This window comes from Macaca fascicularis, chromosome 14 (genome assembly GCF_037993035.2).
Source record: "Macaca fascicularis isolate 582-1 chromosome 14, T2T-MFA8v1.1".
NCBI lineage: Eukaryota > Metazoa > Chordata > Mammalia > Primates > Cercopithecidae > Macaca > Macaca fascicularis.
The window spans coordinates 68,423,012-68,448,789 of record NC_088388.1 but is presented as its reverse complement, the minus strand read 5'-3'; the positions used below and the strand labels follow the sequence as shown (position 1 = coordinate 68,448,789).

General features: G+C 41.0%; 1 protein-coding gene across 1 annotated transcript; it reads left to right on the top strand.

Moving 5' to 3' along the window:
• The first annotated feature begins 5,552 nt into the window (after positions 1-5,552).
• Positions 5,553-24,766, top strand: LOC102142530 (E3 ubiquitin-protein ligase TRIM34). The gene is made up of 8 exons (XM_005578910.5): positions 5,553-5,603; positions 12,854-13,345; positions 14,404-14,499; positions 15,210-15,440; positions 21,534-21,556; positions 22,782-22,882; positions 23,187-23,213; positions 23,512-24,766. The coding sequence occupies exons 2-8, from the start codon at positions 12,923-12,925 to the stop codon at positions 24,075-24,077; spliced, it is 1,467 nt and encodes a 488-aa protein (XP_005578967.3). The 5' UTR covers positions 5,553-5,603; positions 12,854-12,922; the 3' UTR covers positions 24,078-24,766.
• The last annotated feature ends 1,012 nt before the right edge of the window (positions 24,767-25,778 follow it).

The following is a 25,778-nucleotide window of genomic DNA, read 5'->3' as shown; positions in this document are numbered from 1 at the left end:
CTGTCCTTCCTCTGCTTCTAAACTGGTAAAGCAGTTTCTGCTCTGCTCCCAGCTTTGCTAGAATACTTTTAGTCCCCATATCTTGGTGACCTTTGGTGGAGGAAGGGATTCCAAGTTAGATACCCACAGTTTCTCTATGTGTAGACACACATCCCTATCTCCAGCACTCATCCATGGCAACTGGAGGAAATCCATTTCTATCCATTTTCCTTTGACCCCTGAATCCCAGTCGCCCCTTTATTGCAGTGCCCGAGGCTCTGGATCACTACAAGCTGCTGCACTCTCTTACAAGAGATCTGCTGCCAGATCTCTTACAGGTAACTCTTTTGGGATATTTATGTCTTTCATTTTCAGAATCTTCAGCCCCCAAGGTCAAGATAGGAAACTGGTTACAAGGAAACAAGGACTTGAAATAGCAAACACAAAAATTAGCCGCCACCACGCCCGGCTAATTTTTTCTATTTTTAATAGAGACTGGGTTTCACCATGTGAGCCAAGATGGTCTTGATCTCCTGACCTTGTGATCCGCCCGCCTTGGCCTCCCTATTTTTTCTCTTTTTGGTAGAGACAGGGTTTCACCATGTTGGCCAGGATGTTTTCAAACTCTTGACCTGGTAATCCTCCTGCCTCGGCCTCCCAAAGTGCTGGGATTACAGGTGTGAGCCACCGTGCCCGGCCGAGTTTTTTCCTTTTTAAAAAACTCATTTCTCTGAGTTCAGTGGAAATGGACATGCAACTATGCTATGTCTGTAATGTCTTTTTGTTATTTTCTTAACAACTGTCTAGTGTGAACCCCGAAAATCTGAGCCAGATCTCAGATAATTTAGAAAGTTTATTTTAGCAAGGTTGAAGACATGTGTCCCTGGCAGCCTCAGAACGTCCTGATGACATGTGCTCAAGGTGATCAGAGCACAACTTGGTTTTATACATTTTAGAGAGACATGAGACATCAATCAGTATATGTGAGATGTGCATTGGTTCCATCTGAAAAGGCAGGACAACTCAAGCAGGGAAGGGCTTCCAGGTCACAGGTTGGTGACAGACAACCTGTTGCTTTCTTTTGAGTTTCTGATTAGCCTCTCCAAAGGAGTCAATCAGATACATATTTATGTCAGTGAGCAGAGGGATGACTTTGAATAGAATGGGAGGCAGGTTTGCCCTAAGCAGTTCCCAGCTTGACTTTTATCTTTGGCCTAGTGATTTTGAAGCTCCAAGATTTATTTTCCTTTCATACTACCAACATGTAATATATTAATGGTAAAAAAAAAAATCACCACTTTCGGAAACTCTTAGGCCTTCTTCTGGTGCGTCGCTCTCAGCTGATCTGTGCTTCTGGATGGCAGAAATGACCTGGACAAAAAAATGAGCAAGTTTAGTCATTCAAGAATATGCAGATATTTCCATGGGCGTGTACTTAGAGCTCTATGTAAACAGAGGAGGGGCTAACAAGGGTGGGCAACGGTCATATCCTCAAGGCTTGTTTACACAGACAGAGAGCCAGCTGGGAAATTCTCTAGAGACAACGGTGCAGGAGTAAAGTATCTGTCTTCTCAGATCCCTCTGGCTTTACTCACACCATTCTCCCGGGTCCCAAAGCCCTCCCTGAGCAAGGCACAGCAGGGCTGTCTTCTCTGCCAACCTCCACCTGCAGAACTCATTCGGAAGCCGGGCCAGCACAAGCATCAATACTTGGAAAACATCAATATGTGGAAAATAATTTTACATAGCTTCTGATTTTTTTCTTGTGAAATGTTTCTGCCTTTTGGTGAATGTTACATTTTTATTTTTCAAATAATTTTATTACACAGATTCTAAAGTTTATTAGCATAGAACTGTGCTTTTTTAAAAACATTTTTAAAAATACTTTAATTACCTATAACGAACCACTTTTCATTTGCAGTTTTATTGGTTATGCTACCTTTGTCTACTAAAATTTATTTTAATGTGTTCTACTCATTATTATAGTCTCTCAAAGAGCAAGTCTCTCCTGTATGAGAAGACAGAACAACTTGGAGACAGAAAAGGCTGAGATAACTTCCCCAATCTGAAATCCTCCAGTTGCCTCCTCCTGTGAAACCAGTTAGTGGTAGTCTGAGAATGGCTCAGAGAGGGAAGGGGCAGGCTCAGGTCAGAGGAAATGCTGATAGGGCCACTAATGCAACAGAGCTCGGACTTTCAGGCCTCAGCCCTACAGATGTAGCTCCAGCCCATCAACCAGTGAAGAAGACCTTTTGAACCTTTTGTACTCAGCAGTGCAGAGCAGCACATTTACTGAATGAGAAGAAAAATCTGGCTGGGCGTGGTGGCTCACACCTGTAATCCCAGCATTTTGGGAGGCTAAGGCCTGTGGATCACGAGGTCAGGAGTTCAAGACCAGTCTGGCCAAGATAGTGAAACTCTGTCTCTACTAAAAATACAAAAATTAGCTGGGTTTGTTGGCGGGCGCCTGTAATCCCAGCTACTCGGGAGGCTGAGGAAGAGAATTGCTTGAACCCAGGAGGCAGAGGTTGCAGTGAGCCGAGGTCGCGCCACTGCACTCCAGTCTGGGAGACAGAGAGAGACTCCATCTTAAAAAAAAAAAAAAAAAAAGGAAAAGAAAAAGAAAAACTCTAAGGCCTCTGAGAACACCCAAGGGCCACAGATGCCAACTGTGAAGTGTCATCTGTTAACTTTAGCCTTCCTACAATACATTATAAACAATAAAAATGTACTCATATCCCATATTAAATATTAAAATTCTAAAACTGCATGAGTTTGTTAAAGATGACCACTTGAAATAATGGGCTGTTTAGCAGAAACATTAAATTTATCTCTTTGCTCTAAGGTCCTTTCCTTTCCATAACTTGAAGACAGTAGGAGCTTTGTCATTAAGTCTCCAATATTCTCAAGAATAACTTAAAACACATTTAGGGTTTAAGAATAACCAAAAACTGCCGGGCGCGGTGGCTCACGCCTGTAATCCCAGCACTTTGGGAGGCCGAGGCGGGTGGATCACGAGGTCAGGAGATCGAGACCACCCTGGCTAACATGGTGAAACCCCATCTCTACTAAAAAAAAATAGAAAAAATTAGCCAGGGGTGGTGGTGGGCAGCTGTAGTCCCAGCTACTTGGGAGGCTGAGGCAGGAGAATGGCGTGAACCCGGGAGGCGGAGCTTGTAGTGAGCCGAGATGGCACCACTGCACTCCAGTCTGGGCGACAGAGCAAGACGCCCTCTCAAAAAAAAAAAAAAAAAAAGAAAAGAAAAAGAAAAATTAGCTGGGCATGGTGGCACATGCCTGTAATCCCAGCTACTCAGGAGGGGTAGGAGAATCACTTGAACCTGGGAGGCGGAGGTTGCGGTGGGCCGAGATCATGCCATTGCACTCCAGTCTAGGCGACAAGAGCAAAACTCTGTCTCAAAAAAAAAAAAAAAAAAAAACAGAAAAAACTCAAGTGAACAAAATAAATGATGAAAAATTGAATGTCATGCACTCAGAACTGATGGGCTAAGGTAATATACACATCTCAACTCATGCTTTAACAAATCTGTCCAATGCTTTACTATTGTAAATGAAAGAGTATCTGAGAAAACTCTCAATCAATTTAGGAAGTTTATTTTGCCAAGGTTAAGGACGCACCCATGACAGCCTCAGGAGGTCCTGACAACATGTACCCAAGGTGATCAGGGCACAACTTGGTTTTATACACTTCAGGGAGACATGAGACATCAGTCAATGTATGTAAGATGCACATTGGTTCAGTCCGCAAGGGTGGGACAACTGAGGCCGGGAGGGGGGTTTCCAGGTAACAGGTAGACAAAAGACAAACAGGTTGCATTAAGCAATAGGGCAAAGGAAGTAACCAAATATTCATTTATCTCACCTGAGCAGAGGGGTGACTTTGAATTTTGTCTGGAGTTTTTTTATCTTAGTAGCTGTCTTTTTTTGGAATAGAATGGGAGCCAGGTTTGCCCTAACCAGTTCCCAACCTGTCTTTTCCCTTTGGCTTAGTGATTTTTGGGTCCCGAGATTTTGTTCCCTTTTACACTATCTAAATGTATTAGTTACCAATATTGAAATAAGGAAAAGAAATCTCAAAGTATTAGGTTGGTACAAAAGTAATCGTGGTTCTTGCTATTATAATACTTTTATTTATTTTATTGATTTTTATTTTTTTATTTTTTGAGATGGAGTCTTGCTCTGTCACCCAGGCTGGAGTGCAGTGATGCAATCTCGGCTCACTGCAACCTCTGCCTCCCAGGTTCAAGCGATTCTCCTGTCTCAGTCTCCTGAGTAGCTGGGATTACAGGCGCCAGCCACCACGCCCGGCTAATTTTTTTTTTTTTTGGTAATTTTAGTAGAGACGGAGTTTCACCGTGTTAGCCAAAGTGGTCTCGAACTCCTGACTTTGTGATCCGCCTGCCTCAACCTCCCAAAATTCTGGGATTACAGGCGTGAGCCACTGCACCTGGCCTTATAATACTTTTAATTTCAAAAGCCGCAATTACTTTTGCACCAACCTAATAATAATTGACTCCCTTAAAAGTAGTCGAAGCATATTCCAAAGGTATTGGATGGGGATACTTTTTATGGGAAAATTGTTAAACTTCCAACAAGTTTATAATTGTCCTGCCTGGGAATTGTCCTTGATCGCCATGCATGAGTCAGATGGAGAGGGCAAAAAGGAAAATTGTACCTTGTCAGGTGGTTTCCAAAGGTGGCACCTTTTGTTATGTAACGTGCTCTACAAGAGGTAGAAGACTAGGATTGTTTTGACGCATACGGCCCAGAAAATGAATCTATCAACTTTTATTCCTCACGAAAACAGAGCATGCTGTTTGTGGAGGCACAATGTGGGGTCATCCTGTGACCAAACGAGTGGCAACTCTTGTTCAAGTTTCCTCCTCGTTAGGTTTGATTTCAAGGTTACCTCAGTTTCAAACCAGCCCTTTCTGTCCAGGGCACAAAACTCCTGATTTACTACTTACAACTAGTGGTTCTCAGCCTCAGATTCGCATAAAAATTACCTGGAAGACTTTTCATTTTTAAATAAAGTTACTGATGTATATGTTATGTGCAATAATATGCACCCATTTACCGTGCACAATTTGATGAGTTTTGAAAAAGTTTTACCCCTTTTAAAGATTTAGAACATTTCCAAAACTCCCAGAAGTTCCTCAGGTCCTTTGTAGCCAGCTTTTCTCAGCACCATCTACCTCTCCGCCCCCCATCCTCCATCTCCTAGGGGGTGACGTGGTACTTTGGTAGGTAGCAGGCAAGTAGCATCCCCCTAGTTAACAACAAAATATCTCTTCAGACATTGCCAAATGTGCCCTCTAGTGCAACTCCTCCATTCTGCCTTCGAGAATCACTGGATTAAGAGCATTACGTTCTGTCCAGAGGCTCTAAAGGACTGCACAGTTCATTTCACCCGGACGCTCCTTCGACTTTTCTCCTCCTGACAGCCCCAAAAATTTCACTTTCATTTCTCAGGCAGTTCCTCCTCAGGAGGGAGGGACTTCTTCACACAGAGGAACCTCATTTGTTGAATGAATCCTGACCACACCCACCCTGGCTTTTCTTCACCTCTTCAACCAGGAGCCGAGATTTCTGTTGGTCTGAAGGTGTGTGGGGAGGTTTGTTGGGGGGTAGAAGGTATGAGATTCAAGGAGAAAAGTTCTCAATGAAGTTAGGATAATTTGATTTATGGCCCCAAGGCTGCCCTGCTCTGTCGGGAGCAAAGGCTGGCTTGCAGGCTTCCTGCTTTGAGTGCGCACTGATAGCAGCCTAGAGTCTGGGGAGGGACAGCCTTGAAAGCAGTGTTAAAGAGGCAGAAGGCCGCCTTTGTTTTCTGGAGTGTCTTTTTTTTCTCCAGGCTGAATCCAGTTCCATTGCCTTCCTATTGTATAATTTTGATTTTCTACCTTGCAAAGGAAACTGAATTCTCTCTCTCTCTTTCTCTCTCTCTCTCTCTTAAAGAGATGAACAGAAGATCTCTTATTTTCCACGCCCCTCCCTCCTCAAAAGAGAAGTTGGTGAGAGGAGGTCTCTGTTTTTCAAGTGTGTGCAGGGCTTAGCTCCTAGTATGCAGCATCAGATAGAATGGAGCCATGGGGGCATGGCCAGGGGGAATATTGAAGCGGGTTCTTTCGCTGCCCTCCTGGCAACCACTAAGCGGCTTTCTGAGGCCATCCTCACGTATTCTTAGTCCTTGGCCTGCCTGACTATAGCAGGTTGAGTGATCTGACTGCTGCACGCTGCTGTGTTCCCTCTTATCCTGTGTCTTTCTGCAGGTCATCTCAGGGCTCTCCTTGCACATCCCTGAACATACTGTTTACTTTTACTTCAGTAACCCATGTGCCACCAGCGTCTTCGCCTGTCTCAGAACTCGTTCCTCATCATTCTTCCTCTTAGACACACCTTTGCATTGATTTATAACCTCAATTTCTTATTGCTTTTCTTTGCTCACAACTACTTAACAGAAGTTGTTTATTGTGGGCTCAGAAGGAGCCCACAGATTTAATCTTCTTGTTAAGAATTTGACATACAGTATGTCCTATCTTAAGCTCACTTGCGAGCAATTTGCACCTTGATTGATATGTTACAGATATTCCGACACATGCCATTCTGGCCTCTGCTCTCACCCCTCAGAGTTCACTGAAACTGCCATCCTCCTGGGGAGAATCCATGTCTGCCTACATACTGACTGTCTCCCAGAGGCGTCTAGTCAGGCACGAGGCCCAATATATGGGATAATATTGATGATAAAGCAGGCTGCTGATGTAAAAATGTGCAATTAGCATCCATTCAGCATTCAGAAAATATGAAATATACGTGGAAGCCTACATTCTAATTAGACAGCAATCATAGACCATATCAATGAATGATAGAGTACACAAGAAGATAACTAATACTATGGAGTAACATCTTTAAGAAGTTAAATTAGGATAAGGACTCTGTAAAGACCTCATAAAGGCCTTGCAACTTTAAATAGTTTTTATGAAAGTTTTAAATAGTTTTCATTGTAAGAAGAACACTTTTGAATAGAATCTTAAGAATGTGAGGAAATTAAAGCCTTTAATGGCTTTTCCCTGCACTTAAAAGGAGAACAGTGTGGATACGGAAGGTTGAGATGGGAGTTTGCAGGGAGAGGAATAAAAGATGAGCTCTGGCCAGAAGTGGTGGCTCATGCTTGTAATCCCAGCACTTTGGGAGGACAAGGAGGGAGGATCACCAGAGATCAGGAGTTCAAGACCAGCCTGGCCAACGTGGTGAAACCCTTTCTCTACTAAAAAAATGCAAAAATTAGCTGGGCATGGTGGTGGATGTCTGTAGTCCCAGCTACTTGGGAGGCTAAGGCAGGAGAATCGCTTGAAGCCGGGAGGTGGAGGTTGCCAAGATCTTGCCATTGCGCTCCAGTCTTCCAGCCTGGGGGACAAGAGTAAGACTGTCTCAAAAAAAAAAAAAAAAAAAAAAGGGTGAGCTCTGAGGATTGAGGCAATGGGAAGGGATGTGTGATGCGGACCTAACTGGACCATTGTGAAGTCTGGCCTCACTCTGGATGGCATGGGTGTGAACAGAAGAGTGACATGATTGACATCTGCTTTAAGGTGATCACTCTATCTACTGATGTAAGAACAAAGATGAGAGCAGAGTGAAGAAGGGCAATCATGGCTGGGCACAGTAGCTCATGCCTATAATCCTAACACTGTGGGAGGCCAAGGCAGGTGGATCACTTGAGGTGGATCATGAGTTTGAGACCACCCTGGCCAAGATGGTGAAACTCTGTCTCTACTAAAAATACAAAAATTAGCCAGCCGTGGTAGTAGGCACCTGTAATCCCAGCTACTTGGGAGGCTGAGGCAAGAGAATCACTTGAACCCGGCAGGCAGAGGTTGCAGTGAGCCGAGATCAAGCCATCACACTACAACCTGGCTAACAACAGCGAAACTCTGTCTCAAAAAAAAAAAAAAAAAAGGAAGGGCAATGATAGTATCAGCAAGACTAGTTGAAGAACAATTTCCTGAATTCAGGTGGTTTCTACCGGAGTGGTGGCAGTTGAGGTGGTTGGAACTAATTTGAAAAAAAAAAAAAAACTCTTTCAGCATTTTCTCACGAAGTAACAGACAGAAAAAGACTAGATTAGGGGTTGCTTAATGAAAATGATTCTATGTTAAAAAAAAAAAAAAAAAAAAACTTTTGGGAAATATATTGACCAGAACACTACAGCTCTTGGGGAGAGAGTCACTAATGTGGTATAGATTGAGCCCTGGACTCTAAGGAGTAGCTGAAGCAAGAACTCAGTACATAGAGGAATGGGGAGGAGATGTTACGATGTTTCTGAGCTCTCCAGGCCTCTGGATTTCAAAACAGGCTCTACTTTCCTTATTGGCAGTTTCTGACCAAGGAACCAGAAGAAGTGTCTAGGATATTGTCTAGAAACTTCAAAAGACATCCTCCCCTAAAAGTCACTCTTAGACACACTCTAATTTTACTATCTACCTGCAAAGAGACTTAAAGTTTGCATTATCATATCCAGATGTTAGGAGTCCAGATGTTAGGAGAAGACTCAAAAGAAGGGTACAATCACCTGGCAGCTATGGTAACCAGTTAACCTGGGAGTTCTGTCAGGCGCATGGCACTCATGTTCCCTTCTCTACCTCCCTGACTGCTGCTGGGCTTGAGCCACATTGGGAAGTGGTGGCGTCATTTCTCACACGTGGGACCCTGGTCCTCTGCACTTTTCTCATTCTTTTGTCATTATAGTGGCAGCAGCTTTGGCATCAACATGCAGCCTCACTGTGAACATGAAGTCACAGCCCGTGGCAGAATGCATGTTCTACTGCTTCCTCTCCTGGAGTCCCCCAGTATTTCTAACTATTAGTTGGATACTGATTGGAATAAAAGATAACAAAGAACCCCACATCTGTGGTTGGCTCATAGCTTTAGCTATAAACAGGGGTGAATATTATCATATCATGTAAACTCCTGGTCTTACTAGTCATCAGATCCTGGTCTGACCAATGGTCATTGCAGCCAGGGGCTACGAGTATATCTCTTTTGTATGATTTTTAGTATCTGTACCATTGGCTGGATGACATTCACCAGCCTACTTTCAGCCTTTTTTCCTCCTTAAGGTCTTTTGATGGATGGTTAGAGGAATAGACAGGTCTCGAGGCCTAGATTTATCTCCATACAGCTTTTTATCGTACCCCATCCTTTTGCCAAGCGTAGGAAAGATTCCTAGGTTGTCACACATCACAGATCTTTCTTTCACTATCAAACCTGTTCAATTATATTAGTTTTCTAGCACTGTTGTAACCAATTATCACAAACTAGATGACTTAAAACAATAGGAATCTGTATCACAGCTCAGGAGTCAGAAGTCCAAAAGCAAGATGGTGGCAAACTTGATTTTTTTCAGAAGGCTCTATGTGAAAATGGGTTCTATTCCTCTCCCCTAGCTTCTGGTGGTTTCTAGCAAACCTTGGCATTCTTTGGCTTATATCTGTGCTACTTTCGTCTCTGTCTCTATTGTCACATGGCTTTCTTTCCCGTGTGTTTGTATGTCCTCTCCTCTTATAAAAACACAGGTCAAGGCCGGGTGCAGTGGCTCATGCCTGTAATCCCAGCACTTTGGGAGGCTGAGGCAGGTGGATCACCTGAGGTCAGGAGATCGAGACCAGCCTGGCCAACATGGTGAAACCCCATCTCTACTAAAAATATAAAAATTAGCTGGGCGTGGTGGCATATGCCTGTAATCCCAGCTACTCAGGAGACTGAGGCAGGAGAATCGCTTGAACCTGGGAGGCGGGGGTTGCAGTGAGCTGAAATCGCGCCATTGTACTCCAGCCTGGGCGACAGAGTGAAACTCCATCTCAAAAAAAGAAAAAAAACACAGATCTTTAAATTTAGGGCTTGTCTTTATCCAGTATGACCTCATCTTAACTTGATTACACCTGCAAAGATGTAGTTTTCAAATAAGGTCATATTCATACAAGCAAATATATTTTTGTGAAGGGTATAATTCTATCTACTAGAACAAGTATCAAAATGTTACTTACTGCCTACTGAGAGCCACCCTTTTCCCTTTGCCTCACAGTTTCTTGTCTAAACTGACCTCAGGTTCTGAGAATTGGCATTGTATCATCATGCCACTACTCTGTGGTGCACCCTCTGGCTGACCACAAGCAATAATTGCAGGTTTCTTTTGCCATTTGCACTCATGCAGCTTAACTCCACAGGGGAAATACAGGACAGGAGATATAGCATGCAGGCAGGGCTGCTTCAGGTAAGCTCTCAGTGAGGATTTTTTTTTTTTTTTTTTTTAGACAGTCTCGCTCTGTTGCCCAGGCTGGAGTGCAGTGGCGCCATCTCGGCTCACTGCAAGCTCTGCCTCCCCTGTTCACGCCATTCTCCTGCCTCAGCCTCCTGAGTAGCTGGGACTACAGGTGCCCACCACCATGCCTGGCTAATTTTTGTATTTTTAGTAGAGACGGGGTTTCACCTTGTTAGCCAGGATGGTCTCGATCTCCTGACCTCGTGATCTGCCAGCCTCAGCCTCCCAAGGTGCTGGGATTACAGGTGTGAGCCACCGCGCCAGGCCTCAGTGAGGATTCTTATGTTGGTACAAGACCATGTGGATGTGTGTGAAACTAACACAGCTTAGGTAAATCTTACATCAACAGACTGATTCCCTTGTAAAGACCATGAACATAGCTTCCAGGGCCCTACAGAGAATATTTTGTTACAAGAGTCTCAGACCTCTTACAGAAGATGAGGTCTGTGCTTACCAAAAAAATAAAAATGAAATAATATGCCAGGGGATGGTGATGGCGATGTCTTTTTTATAGGAAGGAAGGACTTAAGCCTAATGATATCCCTTTTTTCCCCCACATGTCTAGTCTGACTTCCAATCTTATTTCCTTTACCTCACCCTATTTCCCACCCTCATCTGCTTCTCTCTATTTCTTCTGTTAACTTGTCCTGCATCTTCCCATCCCTGCCCTTACCTCCTATTCATTGGAAAGAGACTGTCACTTTTACTTCATTTAGGAAGTGTCACATATCCAGGTTCCTCTAGGCTCATGTGATGCCAAGGCCTAGGGCTTTTTGCATACCAACCACACATTTAAAAACTTTCGAAGATGTTATGATGCTACATCCTCCATGAACGGGGCATTCACTTACATAACTCCTTCTACCTAAAATATTTGTTTTCTTTCTCATTCTGTGTTCCTTTCTCTTTATTCAGCTTTCATTAAACTCTTGCTTATCCAGCAAGATATCTTGGATTGTTCTCTACTTAGCAAATTATTTGTTTTCTAAAAACCTATACCTCTCTATGATGGTGTTTTTTACACCTTCATAGGTGTAATTTTTACTATTTTACACTTTATGAATGATTATATAATTAGCTTCTATCTTATTTAGGTGACTATTTACTTTATTCTGGCTAATACCATCTGTTCATACTCAACTTTGAATTTTAATCCATTTCCTAGATTTTAATCATGGAAGATAATATGTCTTCAGTGAGAATTTCCAAAATAAACACAGGAATAATTGGCATTCAATTAGTGGATGTGGATTTAACACAGACAGAACTTCATTGCTCCTAAATGTAGTCTCCCGTTATATATTGGGACATCTCTCCCATGACCAACAGCCATCTCCTTGGTATTTCTATTCCTCAATGATCTGACATTGGTATGAATCTGTGATCTATGTGTAATTCAGCTGGTTACACCCCCTCCCCCAACAAATACACACCTTTTGGTTCCTATCAACCTCTATAACATCCTTCATGCCAAGATGAAATCCTACCATCTACAAACACAAGACCCCCTAGAAATTCCCAGCTTATGTGGTTTCCTCCATTTCTACACTCTCATAACACTGGATCCCAATCTACTTCTTTCAGGCTTTACCTCTGCTTTTCTTTGTTTAAATAAGTGGAGTAGCATGGAGACCTCCGAAAGAGAACTCTGAGGATATTATGTTCACTCCAATTCTACCTATTGAATTGGATGATCTTTGTAAGTCATTTAATTTTATTTATTCATCTGAAGAAAGGGAGTACTCTTATTTCTTAAGAATTTTTGAAGGAGGAACAAATAGGCCAAAGTGATTTTTAAATTGTAACTGGTAATGAAATCTCCATATCGTGGTCATTGCTGTTTCTGTGGGTATCTCTGGAAAGTGTGTGAGGGCATGGGAGGATTTTGTGTGGGTGGATGTGTTAGAAGGTGAGCACTTCTTCACTGGAAACCACATCTGGGGTTCCAAAGTTCAGCTATTGAAGAATTTCCAAATAATGGGAAAGAAAAATGAAACACTGATAAAGTTTTAGTCGTCTATGGAGAGACAGGGATTTTTTTATATATTTATTTATCAAACATTGTGCTTCTCTATGTTCTAAACACTGAGGCTATAGCAGTAAAAAAACAGAAGTGCCTAATCTATGTGTAGATTATATTTTAGAAAGAAGACGTAGACATTTTAAAATAGATAGTGATAATAAGAGAAAGATGGCAAATGTACATTGAATGATGAGTTTGTGGTTGTGCTGTAGTTAAGTTTGTCTTATCAGGCCCTTCTGTGAAGGGACATGTAAGGAGAAAATTGAAAAATGTATAAACGAAAGTTATGCAAATAGCAACAGGAGGGTAATTCTAGGCTGAGTAATGAACAAGTGCAAAAGCCTTGAGGCATTAACAGCTTGCTCAGACCACTTTCAGCCATTTTTGGTTTCTCTTCCTCATCTTTGTTCTTTGATGTTGCAGTCTTGGCCAGTCTTTGATGTGTGCGCAATTAGAATGCATTTTATTTGTACCATTCTTATACCATTCTTTCAATCTTCTCGGCCATCCAGGGGTCTTTAACCAGAAGAGAGAGGAGAGCCTCAGGAGTTAGGACCAGAAGAAGCCAGGAAAGCAGTGCAATGGCTTCAAAAATCTTGCTTAATGTGCAAGAGGAGGTCACTTGTCCCATCTGCCTTGAGCTGTTGACAGAACCCTTGAGTCTAGGCTGTGGCCACAGCCTCTGCCGAGCCTGCATCACTGTGAGCAACAAGGAGGCAGTGACCAGCCCAGGAGGAAAAAGCAGCTGTCCTGTGTGTGGTACCAGTTACTCATTTGAAAACCTACAAACTAATCGGCATCTGACCAACATAGTGGAGAGACTCAAGGAGGTCAAGTTGAGCTCAGACAATGGGAAGAAGAGAGATCTCTGTGATCATCATGGAGAGAAGCTCCTACTCTTCTGTAAGGAGGACAGGAAAGTCATTTGCTGGCTTTGTGAGCGGTCTCAGGAGCACCGTGGTCACCACACAGTCCTCACGGAGGAATTATTCAAGGAATGTCAGGTAGGGCCCTAGATGGAGGGAGTTGGGGAAGAAGATGGTAGTTGGTGGAAAGTCTCACCCTTTCATCCTTCTTTTTTTTTTTTTTTTTTTTTTTTGAGAAAAAAAAGTCACCTGTCACCCAGGCTGGAGTGCAGTGGTGTGATCTCTACTCACTGCAACCTCCGCCCTCCGAGTTCAAGCGATTCTTCTGCCTCAGCCTCCTGAGCAGTTAGGATTATAGGCACCTGCCACCACGCCCAGCTATTTTTGTTTGTTTGTTTGTTTGTTTTTAGTAGAGACGGAGTTTCACCATTTTGGCCAGGCTGGTCTTAAACTCCTAATCTCATAATCCACCCACCTCGGCCTCCCAAAGTGCTGGGATTACAGGCGTAAGCCACCGCCCCCAGCCTTTTTTTTTTTTTTTTTTTTTTTTTTTTTGTGAGCAATAAAGGTTTTTAATCACCTGGGTGCGGGCAGACTAAGTCAGAAAAAGGAGCCAGCCCTTTTCATCCTTCTTTACCCCTTGTGGAACCATAATTTTGAGTCCCTTGATCATCTCCATGTATATCTTTCACCCTGTGCTCAGCTTCCAATGCCTGGGGTACATTCCTGCGTATTCCTTTCATTTACATAACAGATGATCCTAGAGTACAGTCTCTTAGCCTAGAGTGAGAGATTTTTGTTTTGTTTTTTCCTTTTTCATTGTATAGGTGATAAGCTCCTTCCCAAAGTTAGCTCTCTTGCTTCTCTAAGCAGGATAATTGCTCAGGAACATTGTGGATTGAAAGGAAAGAGCATTGATAAGAGGAAAGGACTTTCCTTTCTGCAGGGTAAATACTTACTCTAAGGAAAGAGAGAATCAGGCTACTCCTTTTGAGGGGTATTGATTTTCATCACAATGAGTAAACGATACATTCATCTCCTCAAATTTTTCCCCATGTCATAGATTCTAATCACCAGCTTCACAGTTTCTGTAAATTGATTTTTTTCTGGCATCAACTTGATTTTTTCTCTGTTGTCCTCTATCCAGATACTGAGAAAGCTTATAGCTTGACTCTAGTGTGATTCCCTTCTCCTAGGGGAAACTCCAGGCAGTCCTCAAGAGGCTGAAGAAGGAGGAACAGGAAGCTGAGAAGCTAGAAGCTGACATCAGAGAAGAGAAAACTTCCTGGAAGGCAAGAGGAGACTCTGAAGGATTTCTGAGACAGGAATCTTGACAGGACCTTAATCCGAGGGGGCCTCATCCTTTTATTCCTTGACATTGCATGAGTCCTGAAGCCATTTGATTAGTTCTCTTCTCTGTCCTTTCCCTGTTGGGGGTGGAGGCTAGAAAGTGGACATGTTACAATTACACACACATACTGGAACTAAGCACAAAGATGGACTCTATGATGAGGAAGGCTAGCAAATACTGTGTTCCATTGCTCTTTTCCTATGAGGCTCTACTACTTCTGGTGAAAGACACTATATAAAGGACTACAGTTTTCCTCAAGATTCAAATTAGGAGTGTGGTAAGGCAGGCAGTCATGAATATCCAGGAAAGCGGTCTAGAAGCTAAGCCTTATGTTTTACATTTTGTCTGAGGGTTAGCCTAGATAAGACAGTTTGAGGTCATTGTTTTGGCAAGTACTGAAAGGAAAATAGTAGGAAAAAATAGCTTCCCTCTAAGTACCTCTATTGCTTCTACTCCTTGCTGATTTGAACTCCCTGGAAAAAAAAAATCTATATATAGATAATATAGGTATATATATATACAGATAATATAAATACACACACACGTGTGTGTGTGTGTGTGTGTGTATTTCCCTACTGCCTCCTAATCCCTTGCACAATAGGCCCTTAGCCTGACAAACTTATTACATCTCTCTCTTGTCCATCCTTGCAGTATCAGGTACAAACTGAGAGACAAAGGATACAAACAGAATTTGATCAGCTTAGAAGCATCCTAAATAGTGAGGAGCAGAGAGAGCTGCAAAGATTGGAAGAAGAGGAAAAGAAGAGGCTGGATAAGTTTGCAGAGGCTGAGGATGAGCTAGTTCAGCAGAAGCAGTTGGTGAGAGAGCTAATCTCAGATGTGGAGTGTCGGAGTCAGTGGTCAGCAATGGAGCTGCTACAGGTAAGAAGGTTCACTCAATCTGAGATTCTGGGAACACAGTTCCCTTCGGTGTCCTTGCGTTCTCATGCTGGTGGTGACACTAAGGGGTTTCTTTGGCCTTGCAGTGCTGCCTTGTCATCCATTCTAGATGTCATGGACATGAATGACATTTTTGTTAATTTATGAAGTAAGGGAATACATTTTACCTTGCAGAGAAGATCCATGATATCTAGTTATAGTCTCTAGGCCCCTGTTATATGGGATCTAGTGTCAGGCATTCACCAGACTTCTCTTTACTCCGATTAGTCACAGGTAAGCACATGGATTTTCAGGTTTAAGAGCATACGCATTTAAGAAATGTGTTCTATTTAAGTTTAAAATATGCTTATTTTTATTGTAAATGTTCCCTGTTAAGTTTTTGTTTTTTTTTTTTTGTTTTTTTTTTTTGAGGCGGAGTCTTGCTCTGTCGCCCAGGCTGGAGTGCAGTAGCACGATCTCGACTCACTGCAAGCTCCGCCTCTCGGGTTCACGCCATTCTCCTGCCTAGCCTCCCAAGTAGGTGGGACTACAAGTGCCCGCCACCATGCCTGGCTAACTTTTTTTGTATTTTTAGTAGAGATGGGGTTTCACCGTGCTAGCCAGTATGGTCTTGATCTCCTGACCTCATGATCCGCCCGCCTCGGCCTCCCAAAGTGCTGGGATTACAGGCCTGAGTCACCGCGCCCAGCCCCCTGTCAATTTTTTTAAAACATAAAGTGATAGAATATTGAGCCTTTTGGGGAGATAGATGGACAAATACATAGACAGACAGTGCTTTCCTTTCTTTGCTGAATTTCCAAATATTTCCTTTTTAAGATTTGGATCGAAGCAGGAGAGTAACTGATTTTCATTTGTTGAATTGTTTCCTTTGTCTCTGGTGCTTATATCCCAGCTTTTTAAAAATTCTTTTCTCCTTTTGTCTTCTTTTCTTGTTTAAATTTAAGATTACTCTGGAACAGAAGTTCCTAAACATATTTTACACTCATTAGTATGGCTATAATAAAAAAAGATGGACAATACCAACTGTTGGGGAAGATGTGAAGAAATTGAAACCTTCTTGAATTGCTAGTAGAGATGTACAATAGTAAAGCTACTTAGAAAAACTGCTTGGCAGTTGCTCAGAAACATAAAGAGAGTTCTCATGTGGCCTAGCCATTCCATTCCTACCTATATACCTAGAAGAACTGAATACATATATCTGTGCATAAACTTACATATGAAAGTTCACAGCAGTATTGTTCAAAAATAAAAACAACTCAAATCTCCTTAACTGATGAATGAATAAGCAAAATGTGTTACATCCAAACAATGTAATATTGTTTAGCTATGAAAAATAATGAATTAATAATACATGCTATGACATGGATGCACCTTGAAAACATTATAAATGAAAGAAGGCAAGCACAAAGTTCTTTTTTGTATGATTCAATTTATATGAATTATACTTACAGACGTAAGTAGCAAATCCATAATATAGAAACGAGATTAGTGGTTGCCAGGGCTCTGGGGAAGAATTAATAGGAAGTAATTGCTAATTAGTGTACAATTTCTATTTGTAGAGATGAAAATGATCTGGATTAACTGTGAAACGATGGTTGCACTACATTGTGAATATATTAAAACCTGTTAAATTGTGCACTGTAAAGGGCAAATCTTATGGTATTTGAACTACATCTCAGTAAAAACAAAAGCAAAAAGGTTCTGTAGGCCCTTTTTTACGGTTCTTCCTTAAGCTCTTCACAACCCTTTGAATCGCCACCTTCACAAAAGAACACTGTGTTTATGTCATTTGTCCACGCATTTGTCCTATTTAAGTCAGTCTTAGTTGCTATTTAGTCACTTGGAATTTAAAAATTATTGGTAGATCAAAAACTATAAATGCTGTGGGATTAACATTTCACATCTAGATGTTAGCTTCAAAGAATGGCAAATGGAAAACTAAGGAACTTATTCTTTTATCTGAGTAGGGACTTTGGCTATTCCTCTCAATATGTTAAGATGTATGCTGTTGTATTTGTGGTATTTCCCCTCCACAGTCCTGTCTCCTGAGAGTTCCTGTAACAGCTTTCTTTCTATATGGATTCTTATGACAGTGACTGAGATGGATGGTGTTATCATATATCCATTGTTTGTTTCCTGGAGGGACTGATGTTCTTTGCATAAGAGCTACATTCAACACTTACTGCCGAAGAATGATCTAGACAGAAAGATGCTAAACTTGAAAATTGATGCAAAAGTTAGATGAGATTTTAGGTTATTTCCCTTATAAAAGAGATACTTTGATTTTTAATGCTTTCTGTAATAGTTTTATTATATTTGACCATTTTTATTTTTGAAAGAATGGAATGGTAGGTAGCTAAATGAGGGAATGAAGATGGCAGTTATTATTATTTTTAAAACTTTTTTTCAGATTTTTTAAAATTTTAGATTCAGGGGCACATGTACAGGTTTCTTATCAGGGTCTATTGCACAATGCTAGGGTTTGGGCTTCATGGTACTCATTATTTTTGTCTTGTCAATATCCATTCGCCGTTTTTCTGGTAACAACACCTGGAATTACTCTTGAAAGAAAGACTAGCATGTCTATTTCTATGCTTGTACTTGTTTAGACCTGAGAAAATCAGCACTATCGAGGATGAATGAGTTAATTATGTGTAAATCAGTGTATCCAACCCTTACGTCCCTACCAGCCACACTGTGATAATTTATTATTATTATTATTTTTTTTTTTTTTGAGATGGAGTCTTGCTTTGTCGCCCAGGCTGGAGTGCAGTGGCGCGATCTCTGCTCACTGCAAGCTCCGCCTCCCGGGTTCACGCCATTCTCCTGCCTCAGCCTCCCAAGTAGCTGGGACTACAGGCACCCACCACCATGCCTGGCTAATTTTTTGTATTTTTAGTAGAGATGGGGTTTCACCGTGTTAGCCAGGATGGTCTTGATCTCCTGACCTCGTGATCCGCCCGCCTCGGCCTCCCAAAGTGCTGGGATTACAGGCGTGAGCCACCACGCCCGGCCACTGTGGTTATTTTAAGTTGGGCATCTGACCCAATCCTGAATGCTTGTGGGTGACAAAATTGTACTATCATTACAGTGAAGAGAAGTTGTCCCTTGTAGCAGAAAATAATACCAGTGAAGATAATTCAAATAAAAAGATTCAAGTTGCTATCAATTAAAATCTGAGAATACAGTCAAAATATAGGGAAGAAATGAGAATTAATAGGCACAGAGAGGCCAGAATTTTGACAGAGGTTTGAGCTTCCAGAGCCATCTGTGACTAAAGTAATACCTCTCTGGCCACAACCCTTACTTTCTTTCCAGTTAAGGCAATTTTAGTTGTTGAACAACAAAACTATACTAATAAAGAGAGAAAACCCATTTATTTGGTTGTACAGCAGCTGGTGTCATGAAAGAGTAAGGCCAAATATATTGGTACATCTTGCTCAAAACAAAGTAACCCATAGTGGTGATGATGGGGGAATGCAGATGACTAACAGAAATTAAGGATGGACTGCCTTGATAAAATGTTTTAGTGTCTGGGACAGGGACTGAGTGAATATTGATACCATTTTGACGATAGGGCATAAGAAAGGAAGCATGGTTGGTGAATAGCTTATGTTTTAGATATTCTTAGTTACTAGTGCCCGTTTTTTCTTCTTTGCAGAATGTAGTATTGTACCTGTACAGAATGAAGTCTAGCTGCTTTTTCTCATGGTCTAATAATGAGAGGCAGACAGACTTGGAAAAGAAGGGGGTTTATTTTTTCAACTGGTTACAGGGAGAAAGTTGGAGTAACTTATCAGACCAACTCAGAGTTACAAGATTTTTTTCTGGAGCTTATATACATTTTAAGCTCTATGCCTTCGTGTGGGAGTGCACCTACAAGCAGGAGTGTTTTATTCAATTTATATCTATCTTTAACTAGGGTTTGAGGTCTAGAGAGTTTTCTCTAGAATCTTGGAAAGTTTCTTAATCTTAAATGGGCCCTGGTACAAGGTGTATGTGTAAGAATGCTTTTATTATTCGATCAGACTTTAGGGTATGAGAAAACCCAGGCAGGGTCTTTAAAGGGTTTGCTTTTGCATTTCAGCCCTGGTACTCAGGCACCAGCTTTTCCAATTCTTTAATGTTTAACTTCTGCATTCATCAAACTTATAGTAAAGGGATAAGGGAAACTGATTGTTCTGGTTGCTGATGGAAACCTGACCTGCCACAGTATTATAGAAACATGATTACAGATAAAAGACAATGATTAGATATGTAAAGGCTGACAAAAAACAGCACCTATATATGAGCTAAAATTAAGATTAGAGGCTGGGCGCGGTGGCTCACACCCGTAATCCCAGCACTTTGGGAGACTGAGGTGGGTGGGTCATGAGGTCAGGAGATCAAGACCATCCTGGCTAACATGGTGAAACCCCATCTCTACTAAAAATACAAAAAATTAACTGGGCGTGGTGGCATGTGCCTGTAGTCCCAGGTACTTGGGAGGCTGAGGCAGGAGAATCACTTGAACCGGGGAGGTGGAGGTTGCAGTAAGCCAAGGTCGCACTACTGCACTCCAGCCTGGGTGACAGAGTGAGACTCCATCTCAAAAAAAAAAAAAAAAAGATTGGAAGAGGTTACGTATAGGTGGTGGATAGAGCAGGACTTTTCTGTCTGTACGTAAAACCATGTCATCTGTAAAAAGAGATAGATTTACTACTTTCTTTCCAATATAGATGCTTTTTTAAAAATTAGTTTTTATTGGTACTTAATAAGTATATATATTTATGGGGTACATAGATTTTGGCAAAGGTGTATACAATGCATAATAATTACATCAGTCCATCAGGGTAAATGAGGTATATCCATCACATCAAGCGTTTATCATTTCTTTGTGTTACCAACATTCAGATTATACTATTTTAATTATTTTAAATGCATAATAAATTATTTTTGACTATAGTCACCCTGTTGTGGTATCAAATACTAAATCTTATTCATTCTATCTAATTGCCAACATAGAGCCTTTTATTTCTTTTCTGTGACTAACTGCCCTGACTAGAACCTCCAATACCATGTTAAATAGAAGCAGTGAGAGCAGACATCCTTGTCTTTTCTGATCTTTGGGAAAAAGCATTCAGTTTTTCACCACAAAGTATGATGTTAGCTGTAGGTTTTTCATAGATGTGTTTCATCAGGCTGAGGGACCTGTCTTCTATTCCAAGTTTGTTACCATTCCTGTTTTTTTTTTTTTTTTTTTAATGAAAGTGTGCTGAATTTTGCTGAATGCTTTTTTTTTCATGTCTATTGAGATCACCATGTGGTTTTTATCCTTTATTTTATTAATATGGTATATTACATCAATTGATTTTTTTATGTTGAACCAACCTTGCATTTCTGGGATAAATTCTACTTGACCATCAGGTATAATCTTTTTGCTGGATTGCCAGATTTGATTTTCTTATATTTTTGTTGAAGAATTTTATATTTATATTCATAAGAGATATTGGCCTATGGTTTTCTTTTCTTGTGATGTCTTTGGTTCTTTTATCAGGGTTCTTTTATCAGGGTAGGATGAGCCTCATGTAGTGAATTAGGAAGTGTTCCCTGCTCTTCTATATTTTTGAAATAATTTATGAAGTTTTGATATTATTTCTTTTTAAACCTTTAGCAGAATTCTCCAGTGAAGCCATCTGGGTAAGGCCTTTTCTCTGTAGGAAGTCTTTGATTTCCAACTTAATATCTTAACATGTTTTAGGCCTATTCATATTTTCTATGTGTTCTTTAATCAATATTGATAGTTTCTGTATTTCTAGGAATTTGTCTATTTCATTTCGATTATCTAATTTGCTGGCATACAGTTGTTCATCATTTTTATAATTCTTTTAATTTCCATAAAGTCAGTAGTAATATCCCATCTTTCATTCCCGATTTTTTTTTTCTTGGTGTGTCTAGCTAAATGTTTGTCAATTTTGTTGACATTTTCATATAACTCACTTCTGATTTTTCCATTTTTTTTCTATGGTTCTTTCTTTCATTAGTCTTACGCTAGTCTTTATACACTTTGACTCATGTTTTCTCTTTTCTTTCTAGGACATGAGTGGAATCATGAAATGGTGCGTATGGGTGGCCAGGAGTGGTGCTTGTGAGTTATAAAGAAGTGTTTGTAGCTATTAGAGTTATTTGGTGGTCAATCAGAACAAAAAAATCTCCCAGAGCAGTAAAATTTGGATGTAACTTTATCTTAAATTGCTGGTCCCAGATGAGTATTTGAGAGTTCCATAACTACTGAGAATGGACTCGATCCTATAGTAGTAAATTCAGTGATGGAAGTTCAGAGCTACAGCCAGAAAGGATATTAAAGATGAGAGCTTTTACTGTCAGACTTCTGTGACTTCACTTGTTTAATTCATCCTCTGTCCCTGCATCCAGCCCTGGATCTTTTATTTTATATGTGTTTGTCATATCACATGGAGGGCCTTGTCAAATCCTAAAATAGGGCATGGAGACAGCTCCTTTATATTTACTTTGCTTACTTAGAAATAGAAGGTACCAGATCATTATGCAAGGTTCTCTTTAGATTTCCAAAAGCAGACTCGAGCCTCAGGATGGTAGCTTTGACTCTGATGACGATAATTGATCTCTGCCTGTTCACACACTTTAGAAGCTCCTACGGAAAAGTGTAGTCCTTGTTCCTTATGTTTACCATGGCCAACCTACTTGGAAACATCAAGTTTCTTACAAACAGATAAAATTCTAACATTTTTACTTAGGTGGTCATAACTTCTCCTTTGCCAAGTGTTCATGTTTCCCAGAGAATCCGAAATCTCAAATGTGGGCCATCCCACTGGAGTTCAGGCTTTGAACTAGGGCACAGGCTCACAGGATTTCCCTACAGAGCCCCACATCACAGTCAGGATCTACAGCGCAGAATATTACATCTCTGGCCCCTCCCAGAAGACCCACTGAGATGCAGTGAGTTTACCACATATCACTTACCATTTCTACAGGTAGCAAAGTATTTTCCTATGCATTGTTTTATCCAATTTTTTATTATTTCCATTAGAGATCAAAGGAGGGTTTAATTATTTTATTTTTAAGGAAGAAACTGTACTTTCAAAAAATGAAGACCTTCCCAAGGCCACCCAGAGGATAAGAAGGAAAGTAGACACAGTCACATTTCTTCTGGATCCAGGGTCAGGCTCTCCCTTCTCCCCCTCCTCAGGCTAAGGGAGAAGGATTCAAGTGCATCAGTGATGTGAAGGAGATGAAACCAGTGATGTGGGAGGGATGGACGCAGGATGAAAGATGTGGGGGTCAGACAATTTTTATCATTCCTAGGAGTGAGATCTGGAGGCTGAAAAAGCCAAAAAAGGTTTCCAAGAAACTGAAGACTGTATTCCGTGCTCCAGATCTGAGTAGGATGCTGCAAATGTTTAGAGGTGAGGAGAAGCATAGACTGTGGATGTGGGATTGTTGTGGTGTCAGGTAATAAACTGTCTAGGTGGGATAACTTAAAATTGAGGACAGAGAGAGGAGGGAGGTCAGAAAAAAAGCAATATTCTGTGATGAAGAGGATACATTTATATGTAAGGAAAAGTGCCTAGGTCTTTGGTTTATCTTTTAATTCACTAGCTCACAGCTTCACGGTATTCCCTTCCCCTGTCCCTACTCCAAAGAATATATAGGTATCAGTGCTTACTCCTTTGTTTCTAATCACCATCACTGAATCTTTTATTATTTCAGAACTGACAGCTGTCCGATGCTACTGGGGTAAGAAAAAGTTACCGTCTTTAAATAACTGTGTTCCATTTACCTTCCAGAAGTTTATGGTTTCAATGATATCTTCTGATCTTAGCCTCATGCATTCTTAGCACCTCCCAAAACATTTGCCTAATGCATTTCTCCAGTGTTTTACCCCTCCCACAATTCATCAATGCAAGTTTTTCAGTCACCTCTCAAGTTCCTTCATCACAATGTCACTAGATAAACTACTCCATATCTGTCACCTAGTCATATATATCACATAGATGATTATATTCATATATATACACATTTTTTTTTCTTGCAGCGGATGTCACACTGAATTCAGTCAACCTAAATTTGAATCTTGTCCTTTCAGAAGATCAGAGACAAGTGATATCTGTGCCAATTTGGCCTTTTCAGTGTTATAATTATGGTGTCTTGGGATCCCAATATTTCTCCTCTGGGAAACATTACTGGGAAGTGGATGTGTCCAAGAAAACTGCCTGGATCTTGGGAGTATATTGTAGAACATGTTCCCGCAATATAAAGTATGTTGTTAGAAGATGTGCAAATCATCAAAATGTTTACTCCAAATACAGACCTTTATTTGGCTACTGGGTTATAGGGTTACAGAATAAATGTAAGTATAGTGTCTTTGAGGAGTCTTTGTCCTCTGATCCTGAGGTTTTGACTCTCTCCATGGCTGTGCCTCCCTGCCGTGTTGGGGTTTTCCTAGACTATGAAGCAGGTATAGTCTCATTTTTCAATGTCACAAGCCATGGCTCCCTCATTTACAAGTTCTCTAAATGTTGCTTTTCTCAGCCTGTTTATCCATATTTCAATCCTTGGAACTGTCCAGCTCCCATGACGCTATGCCCACCAAGCTCTTGAATTTTCTCATTTCTTCACCTACAACTCTTTGTCTTGACTTATCTCCTGCAACTGACTCATCTGCAACATTCAGACCATTGCTTCCTTGTGGTTTCCCTTCTTTAGAACTTCTACTCATCTTTGAGATGTACAGTATATTTGGCTTGAGTTATGAGAGATGCTTATTTATTCATTTACTCTTTTTCATATTTTCAGAGAAAGTTACCTAATCCCTCCTAAAGACACAGTAGTATTGGTATAACATCCTTGCCTTCCCATTTGTCCGTATTTTGCTTTACCACTGATGTGAAGAGGCCCAAAGCCTGTTAGCCACCATCCATGCTACCTAGGTAGTCCATAGGAACCACCCTGATGACCACCACCAACATCAACTAAAGGTTCTTGGAGGGTATGTCAGTGTTTTGCTCAGGATATCCCAGATACATCAAGGAATTAAGGAGAGGAAAATACAAGCAATATGTGTATTCAGAGTGAAGATTTTATGTTCAGAGTATTTGAGCTCTAACCCTGTCTCTTGTTTTCTAATCATGATGAATACTTTCTCAGTTTCTTTTTCCTGAAATATAAATTGGGATTTAAGAAAGTACTTAACTATTAAAATCATTGTGTAAAACTAAGTGTCTCTGAATGTAATGCACTAATTTAGTGTCTGGAACATAATAAATATTTGCTCTCATGATTACTAAAAAGTGTGAGCTGTGGTAATGTCCTGTGCAATAGTTTTGTGACCTTCAGAGGAATAGTAGTTGATTTTACTGAAGTCTCATTTTTCAAGTTCCCAGACTCCACTGTCAAGACCACTCCAATTTTAGTTTTGTTTTATAGAACTTTTTATACTGAGAGTAGGACTGTTCTTTTTCTTTTTAATTGTACATATTTAAGATATATATACTATTATGTTTTGATATACAATTTCATGGTAAAGTGATTACTACAGCCAAGTAAATTAATACATCCACTATATCATATAGTTACTGTGTGTGTGTGGGGGGGGGGGGTGGTGGTGGTAAATGCATTTAAAATCTACTTTCTTAGTAAATTCCCAGTGTACAATACAATGTTAACTATAATCCTTGATATAGTTGGGATTTTTGTCCTGCCCAAATCTCATGTTGAAATGTAATCCCCAATGTTGGATGTGGGGCCTGGTGGGAGGTGATTGGATCATGGAGGGCCTAGCACCCATGGTAATTAATACATTCTTGCTGTGAGTTCATGGGAGATCTGGTTATTTAAGAGTATGGCACTTCATCCTCTCTCCCTATTGTTCCCACCCCTGCCAGTGATGTTCTTGCTCCTGCTAATGTTAGAATAGAAAAGTGATCGTATTTGACAAAAAAAAATTAAGTTAGTACAACAGTAAAAAAGTGTGATAGGCTGGGCACCTTGGCTCGTGCCGGTAATCCCAGCCAGCACTTTGGGATCCCAGCCAGCACTTTGGGATCCCAGCCAGCACTTTGGGATCCCAGCCAGCACTTTGGGAGGCCGAGATGAGAGGGTTACCTGAGGTCAGGAGTTCAAGACCAGCCTGGCCAAAATGGCAAAACCCTGTCTCTACTAAAAATACAAAAATTAGCTGGAGGTGGTGGTGAGCCCCTGTAATCCCAGCTACTCGGGAGGCTGAGGCATGAGAATCGCTTGAACCTGGGAGGTGGTGATTACAGTGAGCCGAGATTGCACCACTGTACCCCAGCCTGGGCA